The 23,001-nt window shown below is 39.0% G+C and overlaps 1 protein-coding gene across 1 annotated transcript in view; it reads right to left on the bottom strand.

The window, feature by feature from the left end:
* MTHFD1 (methylenetetrahydrofolate dehydrogenase, cyclohydrolase and formyltetrahydrofolate synthetase 1) overlaps nt 1-16,996 on the bottom strand; it is a 60,712-nt gene extending 43,716 nt beyond the window's left edge. Inside the window, exons 1-7 of the mRNA XM_015813325.1 lie at nt 16,825-16,996; nt 7,195-7,279; nt 4,561-4,620; nt 3,135-3,188; nt 1,828-1,964; nt 921-1,021; nt 234-370 (exon numbers count right to left, since the gene is read on the bottom strand). Coding sequence (XP_015668811.1) covers nt 234-370; nt 921-1,021; nt 1,828-1,964; nt 3,135-3,188; nt 4,561-4,620; nt 7,195-7,279; nt 16,825-16,865 — 615 coding nt within the window. The 5' untranslated portion in view covers nt 16,866-16,996. The remainder of the gene's footprint in view (nt 1-233; nt 371-920; nt 1,022-1,827; nt 1,965-3,134; nt 3,189-4,560; nt 4,621-7,194; nt 7,280-16,824) is intronic.
* Between the last annotated feature and the right edge of the window lie 6,005 nt (nt 16,997-23,001).

The raw sequence follows: 23,001 nt of genomic DNA, 5'->3' as shown, positions 1-23,001 counted from the left end.
TTCCAAGAGGAATTTACAGATTTTCCTAGGATTTTCTATATTCAGACATATACTTTACTGTGGGATTAAATCTACTTCCTATGATCACCTATCCTATTACGCATATTTGCTGAACTATAACCATGTGGGGAAAAAAACCTGTTGGGGAGAGAAGATTGATGCATTCCCTGGCAAAAACACTCTTTGCATAGGCTAATCGCAGAATCATTACAGCTGCAGTTTTCCTGCCTTACTTCGTCAGCCAGCGATGCAGTCTTGGAATGGCAAGTGGTCACAGTTGCATGGTTCCAAAGCAGCAGGTCATGCATTGGAGCCCCAACGATCTTACTGCGCCCAATCACTACTGCTTTTTTGCCTGCTACTTGAACACCTGAAATGCAGAATCCAGAATTCACATTCACATCACAAAAGCTGTGCTGCTCTGTTCAGTCTACGGTCCATCTCTGGCTTACAAAAAAGCACCTCCAAAGCCCCCAAATTATGCTTTTATTGAGGCATGTATATGTTCAGCTCCATGCAGTTGGGCAAGATCAAAGAAACAAGAACTATAGAGATTTCAGTAAGGTCTCTTTGATGCTAGTCTGGGGTAAATACAGAATCTTGAAAATTGCAATAGAGGTTTTCTAGCTCTTTTTATACAAATTAATTAAGGCAGAGTGTCTTTGAATGTTTTCACATATTTCTTCCAACGTTTTATTTAATTTTCACATTTCTGAACTGCCTATCCCCCTCAAAGAGGGAATAATTCTCTTCACTTGGGCTAAGTTGCCATTTAAGATAAGACATCAACTGACTTGTCCACTCAAGTGTTTATGTCTGTGTTTTCTTTCATTCCTTTTCCAGCTTCCCCATAATCACTCATAGTACCTAAAGTGTACCCCTGGCTCTTGTGAAGCAAGACCTATCCTTTTCTTGCTCACCTGTTTGCCGGATAAGTTCCATGCATCCTTTGGGTGTGCAAGGAATGAAGCAGTTGCTGAGGTCACCCCGTGACAGCTTCCCTGCATTAATACTGCTCAAGCTAAAAAGTAAAAAGCGAAACAGCTGAATTAGCAGTCCCTGACACTTTATCTTCCCATCTAAACCTTTGTAGATGGCTCTGAATTTTTTTCCTTCCCCTCTAAATTTTTGTAGGGGAGGAACTACAAGAAACCTTGTGGCGTATTAAATAGTGATATCACTGAATTAGAAAGACTGATGGTCTAACTTACTTTAATGCACCTTTTTGTGCTCTTGTGGAAACATATGTTCATAACAAAATATGGTGAATTTTTTAATTATCTCCCTTACAATTTAATAACAGTCAGTTTGCTGTAGTGGTTAAGGTTCTAGGCTAAAAACTAGGAGACAGAGATTACTAGTCACACCTTAGGCACAAAGCCAGCTGTGTAATATTGGGCCAATCTTTCTCTCTCAGCCGAAGGAAGAAAGCAACGGCAAACAGAAGTTATTAAAGCTAAACTTTTGACTATCTTCTGCCTGAATGTTTACTTATACTAGTGAAGTTTTCTTCCTGTGAGAATAAAAGCAAAGTGGAAACCTAACATATATACTAGCGACTGGACACTTTTAAAAGCAGCCAGAAAATTATTTTGCTTTTCTTTATTATAATGTTTTCCAGACTTGACAACTTTAAGATGTGTGGACTTCAGCTCCCAGAATTTCCTAGCTGGCATTTGATGTTCAAATCCACACATTTTAAAGCTGCCAAGATTGAAAAACACTGCTTTAGTGTAATCCTTCCTCAACTGGCCCTCCAGATGTTTTGGGACTATAACTCCCAACAAAAGAATGTTATCCCCAAATAAATTAACATGCATATCATACCCATCGACGTCTTTCTCAGGTGCCACAGCATTGGTTATTGTCTCTGTGTTGATGGGCTTGTTTGAATCCAGAGGCAATTGCACTATAAACCCATGGATGGCAGGGTCTTCATTCAAATTGTTAATGCATTTGAGCACCTGCATGTTTATAGGAATGGTGAACAGAAGGGAGAAGCCAGTTGAGAGGTAATGCTAAACAAACCACAGAAGACTTCCTGATTTTTTTCAGCCGTTCTTGCTGGCAAGAGGTATCAAGTATGAGTGATAGTGTTGGGGGCACAGGAACAGTTCTCAGCCCCAACAAACCACAATTATTCTCAATATTACCTCATAATTATGAATGGATCCAAATACAGTGTTAGGGCTATTCATATAACCTGCTAAACTATGAGTGTCCAAACTTTTGGCTTGCCTGGGCTGCATTAAACGAAGAGGAATTGTCTTGGGCCTCTTATAAAATATATAATATATTTAATGTATATAAATCACACAATATTAAACATTTATGATTTTGTGGGGCGAGACTACTACCTGTCCAGGATCGCATGCAGGCTGTGAGCCATGGGTTGGATGTGCCTGCACTAAACCAAAGTCAAACAGCAACCTAGTAGGTTATGTCAACCCAGCTATGGTTTGTAAACATTTCACAGTTCATGGTACTGATCCCAACCTGCCTGGCTCACATTTGGAATCTCTTGAAATATGGTTGTTATGGAGAACAGAATCATTTATGAGATTATAAATGAGTTATTCCTTGCCACCAGCTCTGGGCTATTAAGTACTCTTTATCATTTTAGCTTATCTTTGCTTTTTTTTTCTTTTCCCTAAAAAAGTGAGCATACTTCTGAACAATAGCCAGGATTGTAACCATCCACCTAATGATGATTCTGGAATCTATTAGAGGTTATTGGGGTTGGTATTGTATACTTTTCATTTATTATTTTTAATTAACTGAATCATTTTAAAATGAAGCAGCGTACACAAGGTTTATGACTGAGTTCAATGTGTTCACATAACCAACCATGTTTTATTCAAGAGTACATAAATAGGAAACCATGATTTGACATGACATGCTATTTTTAGCCACGGTTTCTGCCTGGTAATTTTTTAAAGAAGTTCCCAAATTAAAAATGTTAAATTTAGACATCGACGGTAGCTAATGTTAGAAAGAAACAATAATTTCAACAAATGGTTCAGATTGTTTCAACAATACAGATTTCCAAGGGGCAACAGAAGACACATTACCAGGTGAGGCTGATGTGATAACATACAGCCGATGCATACATGTCTTAAAATGAACTGGATTACCTCAGCTTCTGTAGCAGTGTTTGGCAGCTTGATGTGATTAGCATTGATTCCGATCTGAGAAAACAAAATGCCAAATAAATGACAGTTTATGAACTGAGACATGATCAGATGAAGGTTAAAGAGTCTCATTTTGCAAGCTTTATAATGTTCCTCATACAGAGTTCAAAAAAGTATATAGCAAGAGGTTAAAATGTTCATTGGGCAAAGGCAGGAAAATGTATTCCTCGGTTGTCTAGCAACCAGGCAACTTTCTTGTCACACTGCAAAGCACAGTTTCATCATCTGTCATTGCAGTACAGTGTGGGAAAATAAGAAATAATCATGTGTTCAGTTATGGCCTTGAAACAGAAATAAAAACAAATTATGTACATACCTTTATATATGTGTGTATACTCCTTTACAGTAGCTTTAATTAAGCACTTGTTTAGAGCAATTAGCAATTGCCCTTGTGCAAATTGGCAAATTATCCTTGGCTACCACAAAAGTCCTCCATAATATGCTACTTATCCTAACTTTGCACAGCTGAAAGACCAACTCTTTCCACCAGAGAAGGAAAGAACCTGCAGAGCAGGGGTCTTCAAACTTGGCCTTTTATGACTTGTGGACTTCAACTCCCAGAATTCCTTAGCCAGGCATGCTGGCTGAGGAATTTTGGGAGTTGAAGTCCACAAATCATAAAAGGGTCAAGTTTGAAGACCCCTACTGCAGAGTTTCTACTACTACACAAACAGTTTCCACATGCTGCTTTTCGAATGGAAGGAGCACCCAACATTATTTCCTGGGTTACAGACTGCCTGTCTGTCTATCATCTGTCTATCTGTCTATCATCTATCATCCATCCATCTATCTAAAATTTTTAATAAAGCAAAAGCCATAAGAGAAAATAATGAGAATAAAGAAAAATAGTGAATAATGAGAAAACAGAAAAACAAAGGAGAGATTATAAAGAAATGGCTTCCAATCTCCTTGATAGTGGTTATAATTTATATTTTACCACCTATCTAAATTTACATACAATTTCCTTCTTTCCATAAACTATCCTTTCTAATCTTCAAACTCATAGTTTTTCTCCTTTTTTCAGCAAAAAATCTATAAGAGGTTTCCAGTCACTAATAAATGTAGTGGTTGATCTTTCTATAATCAAACAAGTTAATGATGCCATTTCTGTCATCTTCGCCAATCATCCCTCCACTGTGGGTATTTCACAATCTTTCCATTTTTGCACATATAGCAGCAATCATATATAAACATAATCTTCCACTGCTCTTTTGTAATTGACTATCCATTAATCCTAATAAGAAAAGTTATGGTTACAATTACAAATTACAGTTGGAAACTATGTATCTCAATTTCTCTACTTGAAGCCAAATTCACAAATAGGAACAAAATGTTTCATTGAATCTAATGCTAGGAAAAGCAGAATTACCTCAGCGGCAGCCTTCAGCTTCATGCTAATGTAGAGATTTGAATCATCCCGGTCACCAACCTTTGGGGGAAATAAATCAAATTATTTTATAGGCCAGGGATCCCCAACCCCTGGGCCTCAGCTCACTACTGGGCCGTGGCTTGTTCAGAACCGGGCTACATGACCAGCTGGCTGGTACATGCACACAGCTCAACTTGCATGAGCAGCAGGCCGGCGCACACATGTGCAGCTTGACTTGCACGGGACAGTTCCCCTCTCCCCCCCCCCACTGGGCCACCAAGCCTCAAAAGTTGAGGACCACTGTTACAGGCCTTTCATCCATGCTACTGAAGATTAAATATACAGAAAGCATTTCAAAGTTGAAGGGTTCTGATCATGACTTCAAAATATTTTGGACAATTCTAGGATATATTTGTTTATCCTAGATTATTGCTTACTCTTCCAAAAAATTGGATTTTGCCAAAACAGAACAAAATGACACTAATAATATGTTGTATTGCTCCAAAGTACCTTTTCATCTTAATCTGTTACTTTAATGATAGCTGGAAAACAATTTTGCATATAGTACAATGTAATGAATAACATGTGTCATTAATCTCATAACAATGATAACTTTTCCACATAAGCAAATTTGAGTTATCTATTTATTAAATTTTTATTCCACCTTTAATCCTTTATAAATAACAAGGCAGTGAGCATAGCTAATACTCCTTCCTATTTTGCCCACAACACAAGCATGTGAGGTAGTTTGGGCTGAGAGAGTGTGTGTGAGAGAGAGTGAGAGAGTGACTGGCCCAAAGTCACCCAGTTGTCTTCATGCTTAAGGTGGGTCTAGAACTCATAATCTCCTGATTTCTAGGCCAGCACCTCAACCACTACACCTATGCCTAAAGTTTTCTCTCAATCGGATTTAATATTTAATGGTCTTTTTGAGCAAAGCCACATTGTACCAATTATATTTTCACTGCTGCACTAGCTCAACTGGGATCTTATATCTGCCTTAGAAGATACAAATTTTGTTCTTTCTTACAAGGGAATTCTTTAAGTGTGCTTAACTGGAATATGGCAGACTTTAAACCCTTCACTCTAAATATGAATATATTCATATTTAATCTTACTTTTAAGCTAAAAAGCAATTTTACAAGGGTGTTAGTAATGTATAAGACAATGTCTTCCTCAAACTGAGCTCACTATGACTTTACAGACACATCCCAGTAGCATAAATACAAGATAAAAGAAATAAAATGTTTGGTATCATGAAATACTTTCTCCTGTTTTAACCTGCATCTAAAATTCAAGAGGTGGCACTAAGGTTGTGCAGAACATTGAATTCAAAGGGGGAAAAGGCACTTTGGAACATGCAGAGAGATTCATGTAGCATCTCTTGGCAAACTTTTAAAGTAGATGCATCTTTTTCTGGAACCATGTAGCTGTTTTTCTAGCTACAGTGTAATCCCAGCAGTTTTAAGGACTTGCTGTCAAATGCTACAAGAGCATCCCTACATGCTCTGAAGTTTTCTCCTTTGAATTCAGAGTTTGCACACTTCCAGAAAAATTCTCTCTCTGGATGCAGCTGCCATTCTCTATAAAGTTTTCATAGTTCAGAGACATATTAAATTGTGTTGTCAACAATTTGCTGTTATATAGACCCTTCACTGTACAAAGAAAGATTCATTTATTATTGACTGAAAGGGCTATGAAATAGCTCTAAGGTGCTATAAAACAACAGTGCACCAAAACTATTAAGATAGTCCTTGACTTAAAACTATTCATTTAGTGACCAAGTTACAATGGAGAAAAGTGTCTGGTCCCCACAGTTATGACTGTTGCACTGTCTCCAGTTACATGATCAAAATTCAGGTGCTTGGCCACTGGCATGTATTTATGATAGTTAAAGTGTCCTGGGTTCACTTGATTCTCATTTGTGACTTTCCTAGTCATATTTTGGCAAACAAAGTCAATGGGAGAAACCAGACTCACTTAACAACCATATGGTTTGCTTAATGACCTTGGTAATTTGTTTAACAACTCCAACATAAAAATTGTAATACTGGGCGTGACTCACTTAACCACCTCACTTAGGGGCAGAAGTTCCACTCCCAACTGTGCCCATAAGTCAAAGAATACCTGTATATGTGTCAACGCTGCTAACATCGGATGTTTTTGCTTTGACAACAGTTAGAGATGCAACCATCTATGCTACTCAAATAAAGATTCTTTAAGGTAAACAATGCCTTGAAGTTCTTTGAAGAGTTTCATCTGTCAGAACCAGGACAATATGCTTGGCTTGACTATATATAGAGCAGTGGTTCTCAACCTTTTTAATGCCGCGACCCCCAACCGGTCGTAAGTTGAGGACTATCCAACTGGTCATAAGTCGAGGACTTTCCCTGCCCGGGAGCGCCGCGCATCGTGGTTCTGCCCCCTGCGCCGGCCGAGGCGTAGCTGGCAAGCGGCAGAGACGGAGCAGGCCGACCACCAGCTGGCCCAGCTCAAGGGAGGTAAGGCACCCGCCGGAAAAGGGGAAAAAATGGCGGACAGCCTTGCTTGGCGACCCCCGTGAAATGGTCGATCGGCCCCAAATGGGGTCGCGACCCATAGGTTGAGAATCGCTGATATAGAGAGAGCCCTTACCTGCAGAATAGCAAGGCCCGGCCTGAAACCAGGAACTTTTGCTTTCATTTCTGTAACTTGGTTCTTCAGTCGCTCCCTTACTTGGCTAGAAAGAAGAGGTGGGAAAGAGAAAGCAAACATTAGATTAAAAAATTGGAAGTGGGATCTAGTTCCAACGTCAAGCCCAAGATTTAAATTTGCACCATTTAGTTTTCCCATTTTTAGTTTCCAGTTCCACAAATATAAGACTGTGCTGTTGACCAGAATGAAGAAAGGGGAAAAATGCATCAATTGCCCAAGTAAAGATGATTGAACAACTTTCATTTCTTTGCTCATAAAATGTCACGAAGTGTCACTCATCAATGGTACAAGTCAACAGTGCAATTGTGAAGGGATGCAGTTGCCTAAAATGAGCTGAAGTCTAACAAGGAACAATGATTAAAAGCAGTTTTAAAAACTGATGTGTTTACTGGCCAGTTGACATATTTATCTGTAAAGGAGAATATTTGTAGCTCAGGGTTGAAATGAGGGGTCCTATTTTCTTGCAGAGGTTTCATTACCTAAAATAGGTAACATCATCAGTGCTAATAAGGAGTGGGGTTTGTAAGTAGTTAACTATGCAAAAGAGACAGCAAAGCCAAAAAGGAAACAAAAAGACCTCCTCACCAGCAATCAGCCCTCAGATGGCCATAGATTAACTCCAAGATTAACAATACCCCAATCAAGGAACTGTCAAACAGCCCAAACAAAGAACCTCTAAGACCACCCCCACCAACACTGACAGGGCAAGCCACTATTAGACTATAAACAGAGCAAAACCCACTCCTTACTACACTGATGATGTTGCCTAGTTTGGATAATGAAACATCTGCAAGAAAACAACCAAGATCAGAGAGCACCAAGGACCCCTCAGGAACAATGTATGACCTGGATCTGAGACAGTTTCAAAAGAAAGATCAACAAAATGTTACTATTGCTATTTATTATTTACAATATATGTCTGTTGATTTTGCAAAGTTACATAAAATCCTATGAGGTAGATCACAGATCCAAAGGAGTTTTAACAACTGGGATTTGAGTCTATGTCTTACAGGCCTGGTTTCAAACTCCAGCCATCAATATTTTTCTTGTACAAAATATTATGCAACAGTATTTCTTATGTTTAATAATTAGGTGGAAAATATTTAGTTTAGAGCACGGGTGACAATTGTTTTGCCCAAGTAGGCACATGAGAAACTGGGATTGTAGAGGGCCAAACCAATTGGCTGAACTTAATTCTGCTCAATATTAATTTTATTGCTTTATAAAAAGTAGTAAATTATATGGTTTTGATTAACTGCTACTGGTAAGAATACATATTATGTCTTATTTACATTTGATTTCTAATTTCTGATTGCCCTCCCACAGGCTGGACAGGATAGACAAAGGGCTGGATGTGGCCCAGGGACTGTAAAATGCCCAGGTCTGGTTTAGAGAAAAGTCAAATTGAAGAAGAAAATGAAACTGACAAACCAGTTGCTACTGTACATCATTTACTACCATATACTCTCCTCTAATAAAACTAATAATCATCACTTTTCAGTGCCATCTGGTGAACCCAGAGTGCAACTGCAAATAACATTTTTTCTTAACGTTGTTTGAAAGACCAGTAGAACTTAATAATTATCTGCTACATATGTTGCGTTAAGCCAGGTTCTGCTTAATCATTATTTATTCCTGAGCTAGAATTAACTGACTTTATTTGTGATGCAAAATCATAAACCATGTTTTGTAAAATACAAGGGCTGCAACAAAGCTTATAATATCACACACACACACCCTCCAATTTGAAGTAATGCAACACATGAAGCCAGTTACTATTTGATTAAATAGTTGTCAAGATCTGAGAAGGCAACTTTCTATGCATCATAAAATGTTACTAACAGGGATTGAAGAAAGAGGTTTTAAGTATTTGATGCTGCTTATGCAGGGCCTGTGTCAGATTTTACACAGGTACAAAAATAAATCAACTCTGCATTCATAAAACTGCATCCTGAGTCCAAAAGCTTCAGAGACTTGAAACAATGAAACAATGAAGGAAGCAGCTTAATTGCAGACACAAAAGAAGAACCGTATTTACAAAGACCTGCCAAGCTAGCATGCATCTGAAATAATGCCAGTCATCCTTCTAATCTCCCATAATGCCTATAATGATGCTGTGGCATTTTCTCTTGCTTTTCACTAATGAAACTACAGATTAAGTCACAGGGTAAAAAAATACATAAGTAAAATAAACCAGGAATAGAGGTCAGAGGGGGAAAAAGCCATATCAACAAACAAAGGGGGTGATTTGGGATGAACCAAAATCCACGATCTCCATAAATTTTTTCTAATGTTACAAATACTTGTTTTTCACGGTAACATTTGAGATAGCCCTGTAAGAAGTTAACATCTCTGTTAGCTTTAATTTCACAATATTTAGTTTATTGATTATGTGTCATCAAACCAGTTTCGACTCTTGCTGATCAAATAGATTTAGTAATTTCCACTGGATAAAAGAGCTGAGTTGGTATGGACATCTATAAGTTAATATTTCACCAAATCCCACTCCGTGAATTCCATGACATCCACTTCAGCTTGTTGAGAGTTAATTCCCAGCTATTTCTAACACCGGTAGTCCTCGACTTACAACAGTTCATTTAGTGACTGTTCAAAGTTACAATGGCACTGAAAAAAGTGACTTATGACCATTTTTCATACTTATGACCACTGCTGGATCTCCATAATCATGTGATCAAAATTTGGATGCTTGGCAACTGGTTTATATTTATGACAGTTGCAGCGTCCTGGGATCATGTGATCACTTTTTGTGACCTTCTGACAAGCAAAGTCAATGGGGAAGCCAGATTCCCTTAACGACCATGTTACTAATTTAACAACTGCAGTGATTAACTTAACAGCTGTGGCAAGAAAGATTATAAAGAGGGGCAAAACTCACTTAACAAATGTCTCGCTTAGCAACAGAAATTTTGAGCTCCCTCGTGGTCATAAATTGAGGACTACCTGTACTGTAGATCATAAAATATTTTTTGTCATCCAAATTTTTTTTTCATATTGTACTAGGTAGCAAAATTTCTATTGCTGCATTCTGCTTAATAAATGTAAAGTGATTTAAAAATGCAGTCCTAAGCTGGGTATAAAAAGGTCTGATGAAATTAATTTGCAAATGAAGCAAATTAATTTAGCACCTGTAATTTATGTTCCCAAATGAACAGAAAGGGATATGAGATGTTTGCCACAGAATTCCTGTAAGTGGCAAGTAAAATAACTGTTTTGTTATTTAAATATGTAGACTTTAGTTTAAGAAACCCAGATTCACAATGAAATAAATGTAGTTAAAGCCATTTTGCCCAGTGGGTTTATTACATCTTAAACTCCTAATTTAAATAATTTAATTATTACACTGCAATTAGTCTTTTCATCTTACAAGAATGTTAACGAGTTCAGTGACAGGATTCACACATCACAGTAAGCCACAATAGTTTATTTTCAGTTTAGCAAATTGCTTAGAAACCCAGCCAATATGATTAATGATAGGGAACCCCAAACTTTCTGACCACTGGACACTTTTAGAATTTTGATCCTCTTCCAAATAATTGCTGAGGATCTTGCAGGTACAAAAAATGGCTTTCCTGAGGCATCTAAGAAGTTAAAAGTGAGAAATCATCACAATGTTAGGGGCCATACTCTCCAGATCCCCCTCCTGATTCTGGTTATCTTTGTCTGTTTCCTGGGCAGATAGGCTCCCATCCCATCTAAGCAATGCTTACAGCCACTTATCATTTTCATGTCCCAAAAAACCTATGGTGCCTGTAAGAGTTCTTGAAAATAGAGGTTGGCTGGCACTAATAATACCAGATTCACTTCTTAACGTAAAAAAGAAAGAAAATCTAACTGGGATCAGGAGCCTGGTGGGGACTGGGTTTAGGTTACTATATACTGTCTTGCAATCTATCTACTACTACTATTGTCCTGTTTGATTGCAATCTTCAACTGGACAAAATGGGCAACAATTTTTGAATCAACATACCTTAAATGGGGTAACTTACAGAAAAGTGTCCCAAATTTGGGACCTACAGCAAATTTGGGGTTGCTTCAAGTGTTGCTACATTGCTGCAATCACATGTTTGTAATTTCCAGAGCTTTCTGCCAGCTTCCTACAGTCAACATCACTGGAAAAGCTGGCAGGAAGTCAGAAGTCCTTCCCACTCTCACTGCTTTTTGCCCACCCATGGTCATTCTGTTTCTCTATTTAGGTAAGGAAAAATCTCGCAAACAAAGACCCAACAATCATTGGATTGTTTAGTTTTCTATAATAAAGAACAACTTAGATACATTTTTATGTTAAAGTATGCAGGAATGCAGCCAAATGTGGCTTATTCAAAAACCAGTGGCTAAACAAATCATGATTTAGCACAATCTGAGATTTAAGACAATGCTGCTTGTAGATTGCCCAGTGAGTCCTAGGGCTGAGAAAGGATTTGCTCTCCACTCATCCCAAGACCCAAGAACCACTATTCCACAATAGCTTTTGTTTTTTTCTAATATGGGCCATGTTAAATGTTTGCAACAGCTTTCAATTCCAAAGGTCATTAAGAGAAGAGATTCATGTAGCTGCTTCATGTGCCAATTCAGCTAGAAAGGAAAATTCCACACAATGTGTAAGAACAGAAACTTTTCCTTAAAACTTCACAGATAGCCTAGTCATACATAAGGGCTGTTTAATCAGTTGCACATGAGCCTTATGAGTTCTAAACTCGTGATATCCTCCCCTAAAAAGCTTGGGAAGAAGAGATATATCTAGATCCCTCCCTTCATGAAATCTGTCTGAAACAACCTCACACAGTAACTTCCCCAATTCTGTTGTTCTTCAGACACCCCCTTGGGGCTTAAAAGAAGGAGAATATTTATCTCTGTTCCCCCACTTCCTTTTTTAGGTTCAACTCCCAAATCAATGCAATTTGGAAGCTTTAAAAAAAGCTACTAAATTGTAGCCTGGCAACATGGACAGTTCAGAAAAGTTTGTCATAATAAAACAGCTTCAATATGGGGTGCAACCAGTCATTTCTTGCAACAGACTAAATACAGCTGCATGTCTTCACTTTATCAATGATTTACTGCTCACTCTTCTTTGCAGCATGGGACAATATAAAAGTTCTATTGAGTACGTTTGATCTATAAAAGCCCACTCAAACAAGTAAGGCAACAAACTATTGGTGTCATATTATTCAGCTGATTATGGACTGATCTGGCCTAACTGAAGTATTGCAAAGAATAATTTAAGGCTTGGTGGGGTGTGTGACTCTAGCCCAATATATTATTTAATAAATCACAAAAAAATTATGGTTTAGCACAATAGGTGGACTCAGTCTTATTTTGCCAGTAATCTATTACTGGGAAACAATTCCTATAGTTGATTCCTAACCAAGCAAATGTGGGAAAACCAACATCAGAATCCCAATTTATAGGATTGTGAGCATATCTGGAATGCTGAGAGTATGTTATTGGCAACCTGACTGGAGTCACCCACTGTACCAGAAGGCATAATGCACATTTTTTCTGGTCTTTGAGAATGTTCTTTATTAGCTTAATTTACCTTTGTTTTTTCAGTGAAAAGGCAAGTGCACTTCTAAACAAAGTACTGAACTTCCCTCAACCCATCATCTTTTGTTTTCTAAAAAAAATATCTGACAGTATGCATGGGGCTGCATGTCTGTGGCATGTTACTTTCCAGTTTTGAATGAATAAATGAATCTACAAAGGAGCCAAGTGAAAAAAAGGAAAGATCATTGAGCATGAATTATTTGTAAAAAATAATAAAGATGGAAAACAAACAAACAAACGCACTGAAGAGCATCACATTGGAACCTAGATCTTACATTATAAAGATGATTCCATTTTAGATTATACTGAAATAACTTTATAGATCTTTCCCACTTGTGGAAAATTGTAGACCATATCCTTCTTCTGTAAGGTAAGAACCCCCCCCCCCGAAAACTCGGTAATCCTGATCAAAATCAAAAGCAGCCCCAAAGTAGCAGAATCGGTTTTCTTAACATTATTTCTGTTTGTGTGCAGAAAATGTGCTGCCTGGAGTGATAAAGAAACTTCCCTTGATATGTTTCTTAGTGTGATTTATTCAAAACAAAACTGAAACCTTTGCCAACCTGACATCTATACAGATGATTTTAAAAGCAGAGATCTGAAATTTGTAGCTTTCCTGATGCTGCTGGTCCGAATTCTCTTGGCCCAAGCCAACACAGACAATAAACGTGGAGTTCAACACCACATAAAGAACTAAAGATTCCCTACCTCTGCATTAAAACAATGAATGGATTTCAAAAGACAGCAAACATTTTGTGTCAGATGTATAATTTCAGGATCAAGATATAAAATGTTAATCAATCATAGAACTCTGAGTTAATAAGCAATAAAGAAAGATAGCAAATCAAAGATATGCTTCAGAAAAAAAACTCAATAGGTCCCTCCTTGCCACAGTTTTAAAACTTAGTCCAAAGTTGGTGGGTGTATCCTCAAAATGGCACCCATAAATATGATAGCACATATGGAGGCCTATCTTAATGATCATGATTAGATGACATTTATCTAGAAGTTAAGCACCATCTTTATGGGAATTGATCTGGGCTGGAAAGGCCTCCATTTGCTTTTTGAAAAAAATAAAAAATGTTACACTTACAATCCATAGCTTTATTTAGAAATGTGGTATTGAGACATTTTGACAGAGTACAGTAAACATACTCTTAAAAATCCAGTTTATTTGTATACATATCTGAGAGCCAGTCTCTGTAATGAAAAACTGAGGTAGGAACCTGAACGAACTAGTCCTGCCTTAGTCATCAGGCCAGCTGGGTGACCTTGAGCCAGTCCCCTCTCTCAGCCCTAGGAAGGAGGCAATGGCAAACTATTTCTGAAAAATCTTGCCAGGAACCCTGCATGGACTTGTTCAGGCAATCATACAGGAATCAATACTGACTTGAAGGCACAAAAACAAAACAACCTGCATGGATATAGCATATACTCTACCCTGATTTCCATCATATGCCCATTTGTTTCCTGGAAAGAAAGCAGGTTGCCACTACCATCTTCCAGATGATTTTCCAACTTCCAGTCCAGCCCATAGTCCTGGGATTTGCTGGCGCTCTCCCACCTAAACACTAACTTGTTTAGTTTAGCTTTTTTGAGATCAACTAAGAATTGCCACCTACAATGTGACATCTACTCCCAAGTATATTCATTTTGTTATTCAAAGGTCAAGTGTAGCACCCAGATGAAATAAGCTGTATATCCTTGACATTCAACTTGGACAGCTGCAGTCTTCTTTTTAAAAAATGGGTCTTGTTCTGCAAACAAAATTTATTTTTTTCTGGCAATTACACTATATCATGATAGGAAAGGATCAAAATTCTGTGAACCTGGCAGTTTAGCACCATAGCAATACCTACTGTATATAGGTTAACTGCCATAAGCTGCTTATGCAAGCAGCCTCCCAACGTATGCAGTATAATAGAACAAACTTGCACAATAATTAGAAGCTCTGTTCCAAGAAACAGAGGAGGGGCAGAATCACAATTTGGAGTCAGAGAGTAGGCAATGGCTAACTGCCTAACCATTAAAGGTACAGGATTGGTGAGAGGGAAAAAAAAACAGGCCTGTTTCCACTACTTGTCAGGTCATCTGTCAATTCATATCTTCTGTGCAAATCTTTCTGGTTTTAGGGATAATTTAATACTAAAATACTGTGCTGTAATTTTGTATGAAGCCTTTTTGCACAACCAATCACTGCCCATGACAAGTCCTACCTCCCTGGAAGAAACCACCTCAGCTCCCAAACAGAAGGAAACAACTCTTCTAAGAAGGCACCGGCCACAATGCACACACACACACAAATAAAAAACATGCTTTTTTTATTAGAACTCTAATAAGTTATATGCAAATCTACGCATGATTTATTACCAGTTTTTCCTTTAATCCCAGTGACACTTTCACCCCACCCCTTTTTTTATTAGAGATGGTGTGCCTTTTATACAAACTGGATGCAGTTGTCCCAAATACCAAGATTCAAATGCCTGTTGAAATCCTGTCTCCTTTGCTGTGGTTAGGAGGTATAGTTTTACCCTCAGGGGAGAAAGGAGGAGCAAATCACCTTGTGATTTCAATACTGCTTGGGTTATGCTTCTTTCTAGGGCATTTTTACAGAGGGGAAAAAAGGAGGAATCCTTAGAGAAGTCCCTTGTATAATGAAAGCTACATATTGTGATTTTGACAGCCCATGTTCTAGAGTAATGCATGACACCCCCTCCCCCCACACATAATTTTATAAAATGACAATACACTGAATCATTAATTCCAAACACACATCACTTAAATGTGATTGCCTAGTTTATGGGTCAGTGTTCAGTGAGAACACAGCCAACTATGTGAGACAACTACATCCTCTAACAAACTTCATAGATAAGTGGGCACGTGTATCTGCTCTAATATTAAGTATTTAATATTTATTTGCTATGTATATGTAGGGGTGTGGGTCTATACATATGTTGTTCATAGTATGTTTAGGTGTGTGTCATGTATGTGTTTCACTTTGAGAGCGGGCAACTAAATTTCATTTTTGATGTGTGCCGTTGTGCCCACAGTAAAAAAATGACAATAAAGGTTATCTTATCTTATCTTAATACTCAGCCTTCTCAAATTTTGTACATAAAAGATCCAGCATGATTCTGTTTGCAAAGAGCAGGTGAGAAAAAAGAGCCCTCTAAAGCATTCTAGAGTCCGAGAGTGAACAAATCAAATTTATTAAGATAGAGAAGGTAATACTAGGCTAGAAATGATTAAGGTGGGGAAAACAACTTTTCATGTTCCTGTGCCATAAGTGTATGCCTCAGTAGGAAGAGAAGCCAATTCTGATCCACATTTTCTCAGAGGTGATTTTGGTTGGGTTCACTCATTATTGTAAGCCATAATGTGGTTTGGTTCTGGTATAGAGCACTGTGACAACTCTAACAGTTATTCAGCAGGCCATAATTAAGCAAACAGTGGCTTGATATGCACAAAAAGTCAATATGACTAGTTGAGCTTCCTCCCAACTAACTGTTCTTCCCAACTAACTTCAACTGTTCAAATGACTGCCTTTGAGACAATCATCCACAAAATAAAATTGTGAACAGGTCAGCTGTTGGATGAGCAAAACACAACCCAACTTGTCTCTGATAAAGTGGAGTTAATGCAGGGACTCCAAGCTAGTGCTGATCCCCACATCCTTTTTTTTGAAAAACATCTTCAGAGCAGCTCATTCAATTCAATGGAATTTACCCCTAAGTAGAGATTAAAAAGATCACACTGCGTTAGACTGGACTGTAACTTTAGGATTCTTAGATTTCATTGTTCTGATAAGCACATTCTTCTCCATCATACCTATGTACCGGTACTAGATAACAGCCCAGGTACACCATATGACATGCCTACGGTGTTGCCGCCCTGCCGAATCAGGAAAGTCCCCCGCTGCCCCTTTGTTTGCAGAAAAAAAGTACAGATATCAGCGTGAATCTCCAACCCCAAATCTGTGCACCGAGAGGATGGAAAGAAGGGACTTACGCTGAAACGGTTTTCCCACTGAGGATCTCCGCGGAAGGCATGGCGATTCGCCTGACAACTGCAGTCCTGGCGCTAAAAGAGGCTCCGATGGTGTCAGGAAGGAGTTCAAAAACCCCCGGGACCCTCCTCCTTCCGCGCGCTACCCACGTGGCTGCAAACTTTGCACTCACTCCCGGGGCGCGAGTTCCCTCGGACAGCCAACCCGGGACGCCCTCCGCGCCCCCCCTTCCGCCGGGGGAGGGGAAAGAGGAGGAGATGGACCCAGCCTAGCAGGAACTAACTTCTTCGGCGCGCGCGCGCATGAAGGTCCCGGACCACCCCTTTGCTGTGAGCCAGCCAGGAGGGGCGTCGTCCTCCCCAGACGGTTCGCGTCGTCTCCTGCTCCTCCTGAGTAGGTGGAGCGATCATTCCCCTCGTGAAAAAGCGGAGTGAGAAAAGCAAAGCTTAGTGAGGAAAGCTGGTTCTTCTTAGAGGGTTTGTTTGTCTCTTGGGTACCTTTTACCTAGAAGTAAACAGGCTGTTTACTGATGCTTTTGGGGCATCATTTGAAAGCTGACAGGCTTCAGTTTTTCGGGAGCAGATTGCGTAAAATTCCCCACTTGGGGGATCTGATTGCACAATTTGTTTTGCAGATACATCAGGAAATGGACTCTCTCTCTCTCTCTCTCTCTCACACACACACACACACACACACACACACACCTGAAAACACTAGGGTAAAGTTACTTTCACTTAAAAATAAAATCCCCTTTGAGTTTAATTGTTGGAGATTTGTGTGGATTCCTGTATATAATTTTGTCTGACAATATCCCAGAAGAAAGTACTGTAATGGCAAACGTAGGTTTTGGTATTATAATACCTTTTCCTATTACAGCACCACAGTACATTTTTAAAAATTACCTAGTCTAGTGATTTCCTAGTGGCCTCCCATTTTAAGCAGTAAGGAAAGCCAGTACTTTATGCTCTAAGTTGTTGCGCCAGGACAGGGGATGACCAGATATGAGTGCACTTAACTAAGGAATTTCACTGGCTGACTTAGAGCAGGCACAATCTCAGCCTAACCTGTACCAGGACAACAGTATCAGTGGGCGTAAAATGAGCAAGGTGGAAGCCCCATTCCTTTCCACAGGTGTACAACAGCACAAGTACAAAAGGAGCAAGCTTCCTTCATGAACATTGTCATTTTGTCTGTCAGACACACCCATCCCATCCTGCTGCTGACCACCAGTCTATTATGGGGATAAATGAAGACAGAATAGATCTGTGTGTAAATCAATTTCAGTTTCTGGAGAATAAGGATATTAATTAATTAAGCAGGTGGAAGCCTACTCAGATTTTTATGATCAGTCAGGGTCACTTAGACCAGGGGTCCCGAACCCCCCCCCCCGGTCCATGGACTGGTACTGGGCTGTGGCATGCCAGCAAAGCTCCATCTGTGGGATGCAGGCAGCAGACAAAACCACGCTCTCTCTGGTCCACGGAAAAACCTTTCTCCACGGAACCGGTCCCTGGTGCCCAAAAGGTTGGGGGCCTCTGACTTAGACAGGCTTCTTTAAGCATTTAGTTAGCATTTTCTTTTCTTCATAATACAAACAAGAGGAAAGTGCTGGGCACGAACCTGATTTGATAATGGCGCTCGTGGCAGGTGTCAAGTCTATCTGCATTTTAGGGGAAAAGCCGCACAATTTGATGTGGCCATTATGTTTCTTCCTAAAAGCAATCGGGTTGCAGTGGATCTGGACACATACAGATAGTCTTCAACCTATGACCACAACTGAGCCCAAATTGAGCTAAGCAAGACGGTTGTTAAGTGAGTTTTGTCCTATTGTATGACCATTCTTGCCACAGTTTTAAAGCGAATCACTGCAGTTGTTAATAGCGTGGTTGTTAAGTGAATCTGGCTTCCCCATTGTTGCTTCTCAGAAGGTCACAGAAGGTGACACATTACCCTAGGACACTGCAACCATCATAATACATGCCAGCTGCCAAGTGTCCAAATTTTGATTATGCGACCATGGGAATGCTGCAACAAACAAGTGTGAAAAGGGGTCATGAGTCACTTTTTCAGTGCAGTTGTAAATGGTCAAATGGTCCCTAAACAAATGCTTGTAAGTTGAGGATGACCTCTACATCAGGGGTCCTCAACCTTGGCCACTTTAAGACTTGTGGACTTCAACTCCCAGAATTCTGGGAGTTGAAGTCCACAAGTCTTAAAGTGGCCAAGGTTGAGGACCCCTGCTCTACATGTACTCCTGGCCGTTCAGTGGTTCCTACTGTCAATCCCTGGTTGGGCTCATTGCTGTAACTGTTGCTGAAAGAAGCATCATGCTGGTTCTGCTTGTTTTACGATCTTCTATAAGCCCTGAGTGTCTTGCATCCACTTCTATATCCTTGTTTTCTTTGGTTGGGACTTATCAGTGGGGTCTGTGAGCAAGAAGCCTCTGCTTTAAGGAGCTCGCAAATAGAAATGTAACAACTAAATCTTTTGTCGTGACAAAACACAAGATGGGGAAGGTGCCATCTTCATTTACTTTGATGCTGAAACACCCTGAGTTGAACCTAATAAGGCAGGGTTTGTAAAATGTTTCCTCTACTGCAAACAAGTACAGGTAGTCCTCGACTTACAACAGTTCATTTAGTGACCGAAGTTACAACAGTACTGAATAAAGTGACTTACGACCGTTTTTCACACTTACGACAGTTGCAGCATGCCCCGTGGTCATGTGATCTAAATTCAGGCGCTTGGCAACTGACTCATATTTATGACAGTTGCAGTGTCCCAGGGATCACCTTTTGGGACCTTCTGATAAGCAAAGTCAATGGGGAAGCCAGGTTCACTTACTAACTTAACAACGGCATTGATTCACTTAACAATTGTGAACAAGAAATGTCATAAAACGAGGCAACATTCACTTAACAACTGTCTCACAGCAATAGAAATTTTGGGCTCCATTGTGGTCATAAGTTGAGGACTGCCTGTATTTTGAGAATTCTAATATTGAAAGTTAAAATCTTTCTGGACCTTCCATAGCACCAAAGTGACTCCACAGGAAGGTCTTCAAACAGGTTTTAACTAGATGTAAACATAAGTGGGGTTATTCTACCAAATGAGAATGACCCATTCTGAGGATGGCAGACTTGTATCTCCAGAGGTTCTTTGATCTGCAATTTGTTATTCAGCTTGTGAGCTTTCTCCTTAGAAACACATTTTGGACATAGTATTTGAGGGGGGAAGTAATGAGACAAAATTTACTTGATTGATATTTGTACAGATATGCTCTTTGCCTGTTTTTTTTTTTTTTGCACTCTGATACATTGTTTTTGATTCTGCCAAATGACTGGAAGATTCTATCCTGTCTCTGAATAAAGAAATAGGCCTAGCCCATAAATATGGAAAGCCATGGGTTTAACCAGGTTTAAACCCCAGTGTATCCATACAAATGTTAATAAAACTTTGCCAACCACTGTGGCTCATATGATGCTACACATTAAAAACCCACAAGCCACCTAGTGGTTAACATAATGTGTAAACCCCGGCATTAATAACTGATCTATATGCGAGGGAAATACCATTTTCCTGAAGCTGTTACCTTATAACTCCTGTCCACCCCAAGCCATTGACCATGCGGTTGATGAAGATAGCACTTGTAGACCAGTAATCTGGGGAAAGCTCCTAGCCTAGACAACAATGATTATTGCAGAATTACACATACTGTAAAACTCATGTTTGCATATTTAAGTTAAGAATTCTGCTTTATTAAACTGGGATGAGGAAGAATTTGTTTTATTTGTTTCTGCTCATTCAGATCAGCTAAAGAAATCAGGTTGGGTAGCCTGCATCAGAATATACTTAGAATCTTTTCTATGGAGATTCTCAGTCAACCCAAGTCATAGTTGTTCCAAAGGTGCTTTTTCAAGAGGCAATTGAACTTTCAGTTCTGAACTGAAGAAGCTTCTTGAATGAGAAGCAAAACATCTTCAAGGAAAATCAAAGTAAGTCCAGTTGAGTCTTGAAAAAGCACCTTTGGGACTTAGAATCTTGGTTTTCATATGCCTAAAAAGGTCTAAACGAGTAACTCATTTGAGTATTGATTTAAAGTTTGATTATAACACCAGACTTCTTTGGGAAGTGGTCATAAGTCCCATATGAATATAATATATTCATTGTGTTATGAACAATGGATACAAATGCCATTCTTTGTCAAAAATCCATATCTGCCTCTCCCAGTTTGCACCCTCAGATGAACTTTACAATGAGTAGGCATGCAATAAAGTATAATTATTTTACCGATGAGCATCTGAGGATAACTGAATGAACAAAGATATCTATTAATATCAAATGCATTTTAACAATTCAAGAGCCAATCTTAGAAGAGACTAAGTTTGAGGTCATCTTGACTCTTTTAAAGGCCGGAAATGATTCAAAAAGAGCAAGTAAATTTACAGATTGAAATTTCAACACAGAAGGAATATCAATAGTTGAGTACTAGAATGGTTAGTTACTTATATCTGCAATACAGTATTTTACAAGTTGATTTCTCAGAATGATGATTGGATACATGAGGCACATTTAGACCAACCTTATCCATCTAAATCAGTGTTTCTCAACCTTGACAATTTTAAGGCATGTGGACTTCAACTCCCAGAATTCCACAGCCAGCAATGCTGGCTGTGGAATTCTGGGAGTTGAAGTCCACATGCCTTAAAATTGTCAAGGTTGAGAAACACTGATCTAAATGATGAAAAGGCAGCTCTGAGTGTTTGAACAATTAGAAGTTTTCAGTTGAAATGGAGGTTTGTATGCAATCTAGTTCTCAATGAAGCATTAGGTAATTTCAGTGTAACCTAAATTAGTTGGCTGAAAAGTGTGGGAATGTGGAAAGACAGTGATTATCTGTCACTAGATGGATATAGGTAAATATTCACCAAATCAATTATCACGATGGACCATTTCAGGTGGAATATTAAATCATAATTTATATTACAGTTATGAGCTCAGGCAAAATTCTTCCTCCTTCACTGCAGACTCAATGACGTTTACTTCAAAAGTTGTTTTTCCAATTCAGATTAACCATAGCAGGTTATATTTTCCAAAGACCCCAATTTCAGAAAAGATGTTGACTTGTTACCCATCATTGGATAGTACCACCTTCAAGGTCTGTATGGCCTTGATCCTCCTGGCCTTCAGGAAGGAACTTAAGACCTGACATCCAATAAGCTTTCCTACTTCTTCTGTGCTCATGCAAAAAAAGTAGTGTGCTTGGTCAAAATTTCAGCCTGATTAGAGGGTGCTGATTGTCTGATTGCCCTAAATTCCTCAGCTATAAGTTATGTTCTATTCATGAAAAAGTAAGTCCAAAGTCTACCATGATACTAGAATCTAATATTGTGCCATCAAGTAATGTCCTGATGCAACCGTATTACGTTTTGAATAGTTTCTATCAACGCATATCTTTGGGTCAATAGCCAACATTAACCAGCAGATTGTTGCAATCATTCGATATAGGGATTCAATCTCTAAACATTTGTTTTATTTTTGCATAACATAAAAGGGGAAGGGGGACACAGCCAAGAAAAACAGAGGCAGAGCTCAATGCCTTTTAAAGCATTGCTCCAATTGTTGGTTAACGTTTAGCTTCTTGCTTTAACATTAGGACTGTGTTTAGCCGATTAATTGTGAAATAAAATTACTTTAATTAGAATTATTTTGATTGTTGCAGTGAATTTTTCAAAATACAAGAATTTATAAAGTTGGGAGGCAGAGAAAGTTCTTGGTCAGATATTCATGTTACCTTCCCATAAAATAGAAATGGGGCTTCTACAGTCACAGAAGAAATAAAAGCCTGTACAAGTAGCACTTGAATTACAACCACAACTGAGCCCAAAATTTCTGTTGCTAAGTGAGATATTTGTTAAGTAAAATTTGCCCCATTTTACGACCTTTCTTACCATTGTTGTTAAGTGAATCACTGCAGCTGTTTAGTTAGTCACATGGTTGTTAAGTGAATCTGGCCTCCCCATTGATTTTGCTTGTTAGAAAGTCAGAAAAGGGGATCACGTGATCCCAGGACACTGCAGCTGTCATAAATATGAGCCAGTGGCCAAGCCTCTGAATTTTGATCACGTGACCAGGGGGGATGCTGCAATGGTTGTAGGTGTGAAAAACGGTCATAAATC

The sequence above is a fragment of the Protobothrops mucrosquamatus genome, unplaced genomic scaffold, assembly GCF_001527695.2.
Source record: "Protobothrops mucrosquamatus isolate PMUCROS unplaced genomic scaffold, P.Mucros_1.0 scaffold153, whole genome shotgun sequence".
Lineage (NCBI taxonomy): Eukaryota > Metazoa > Chordata > Lepidosauria > Squamata > Viperidae > Protobothrops > Protobothrops mucrosquamatus.
Note: the sequence above shows the minus strand (reverse complement) of the source record. Positions and strands in the feature narration are given on the sequence as shown.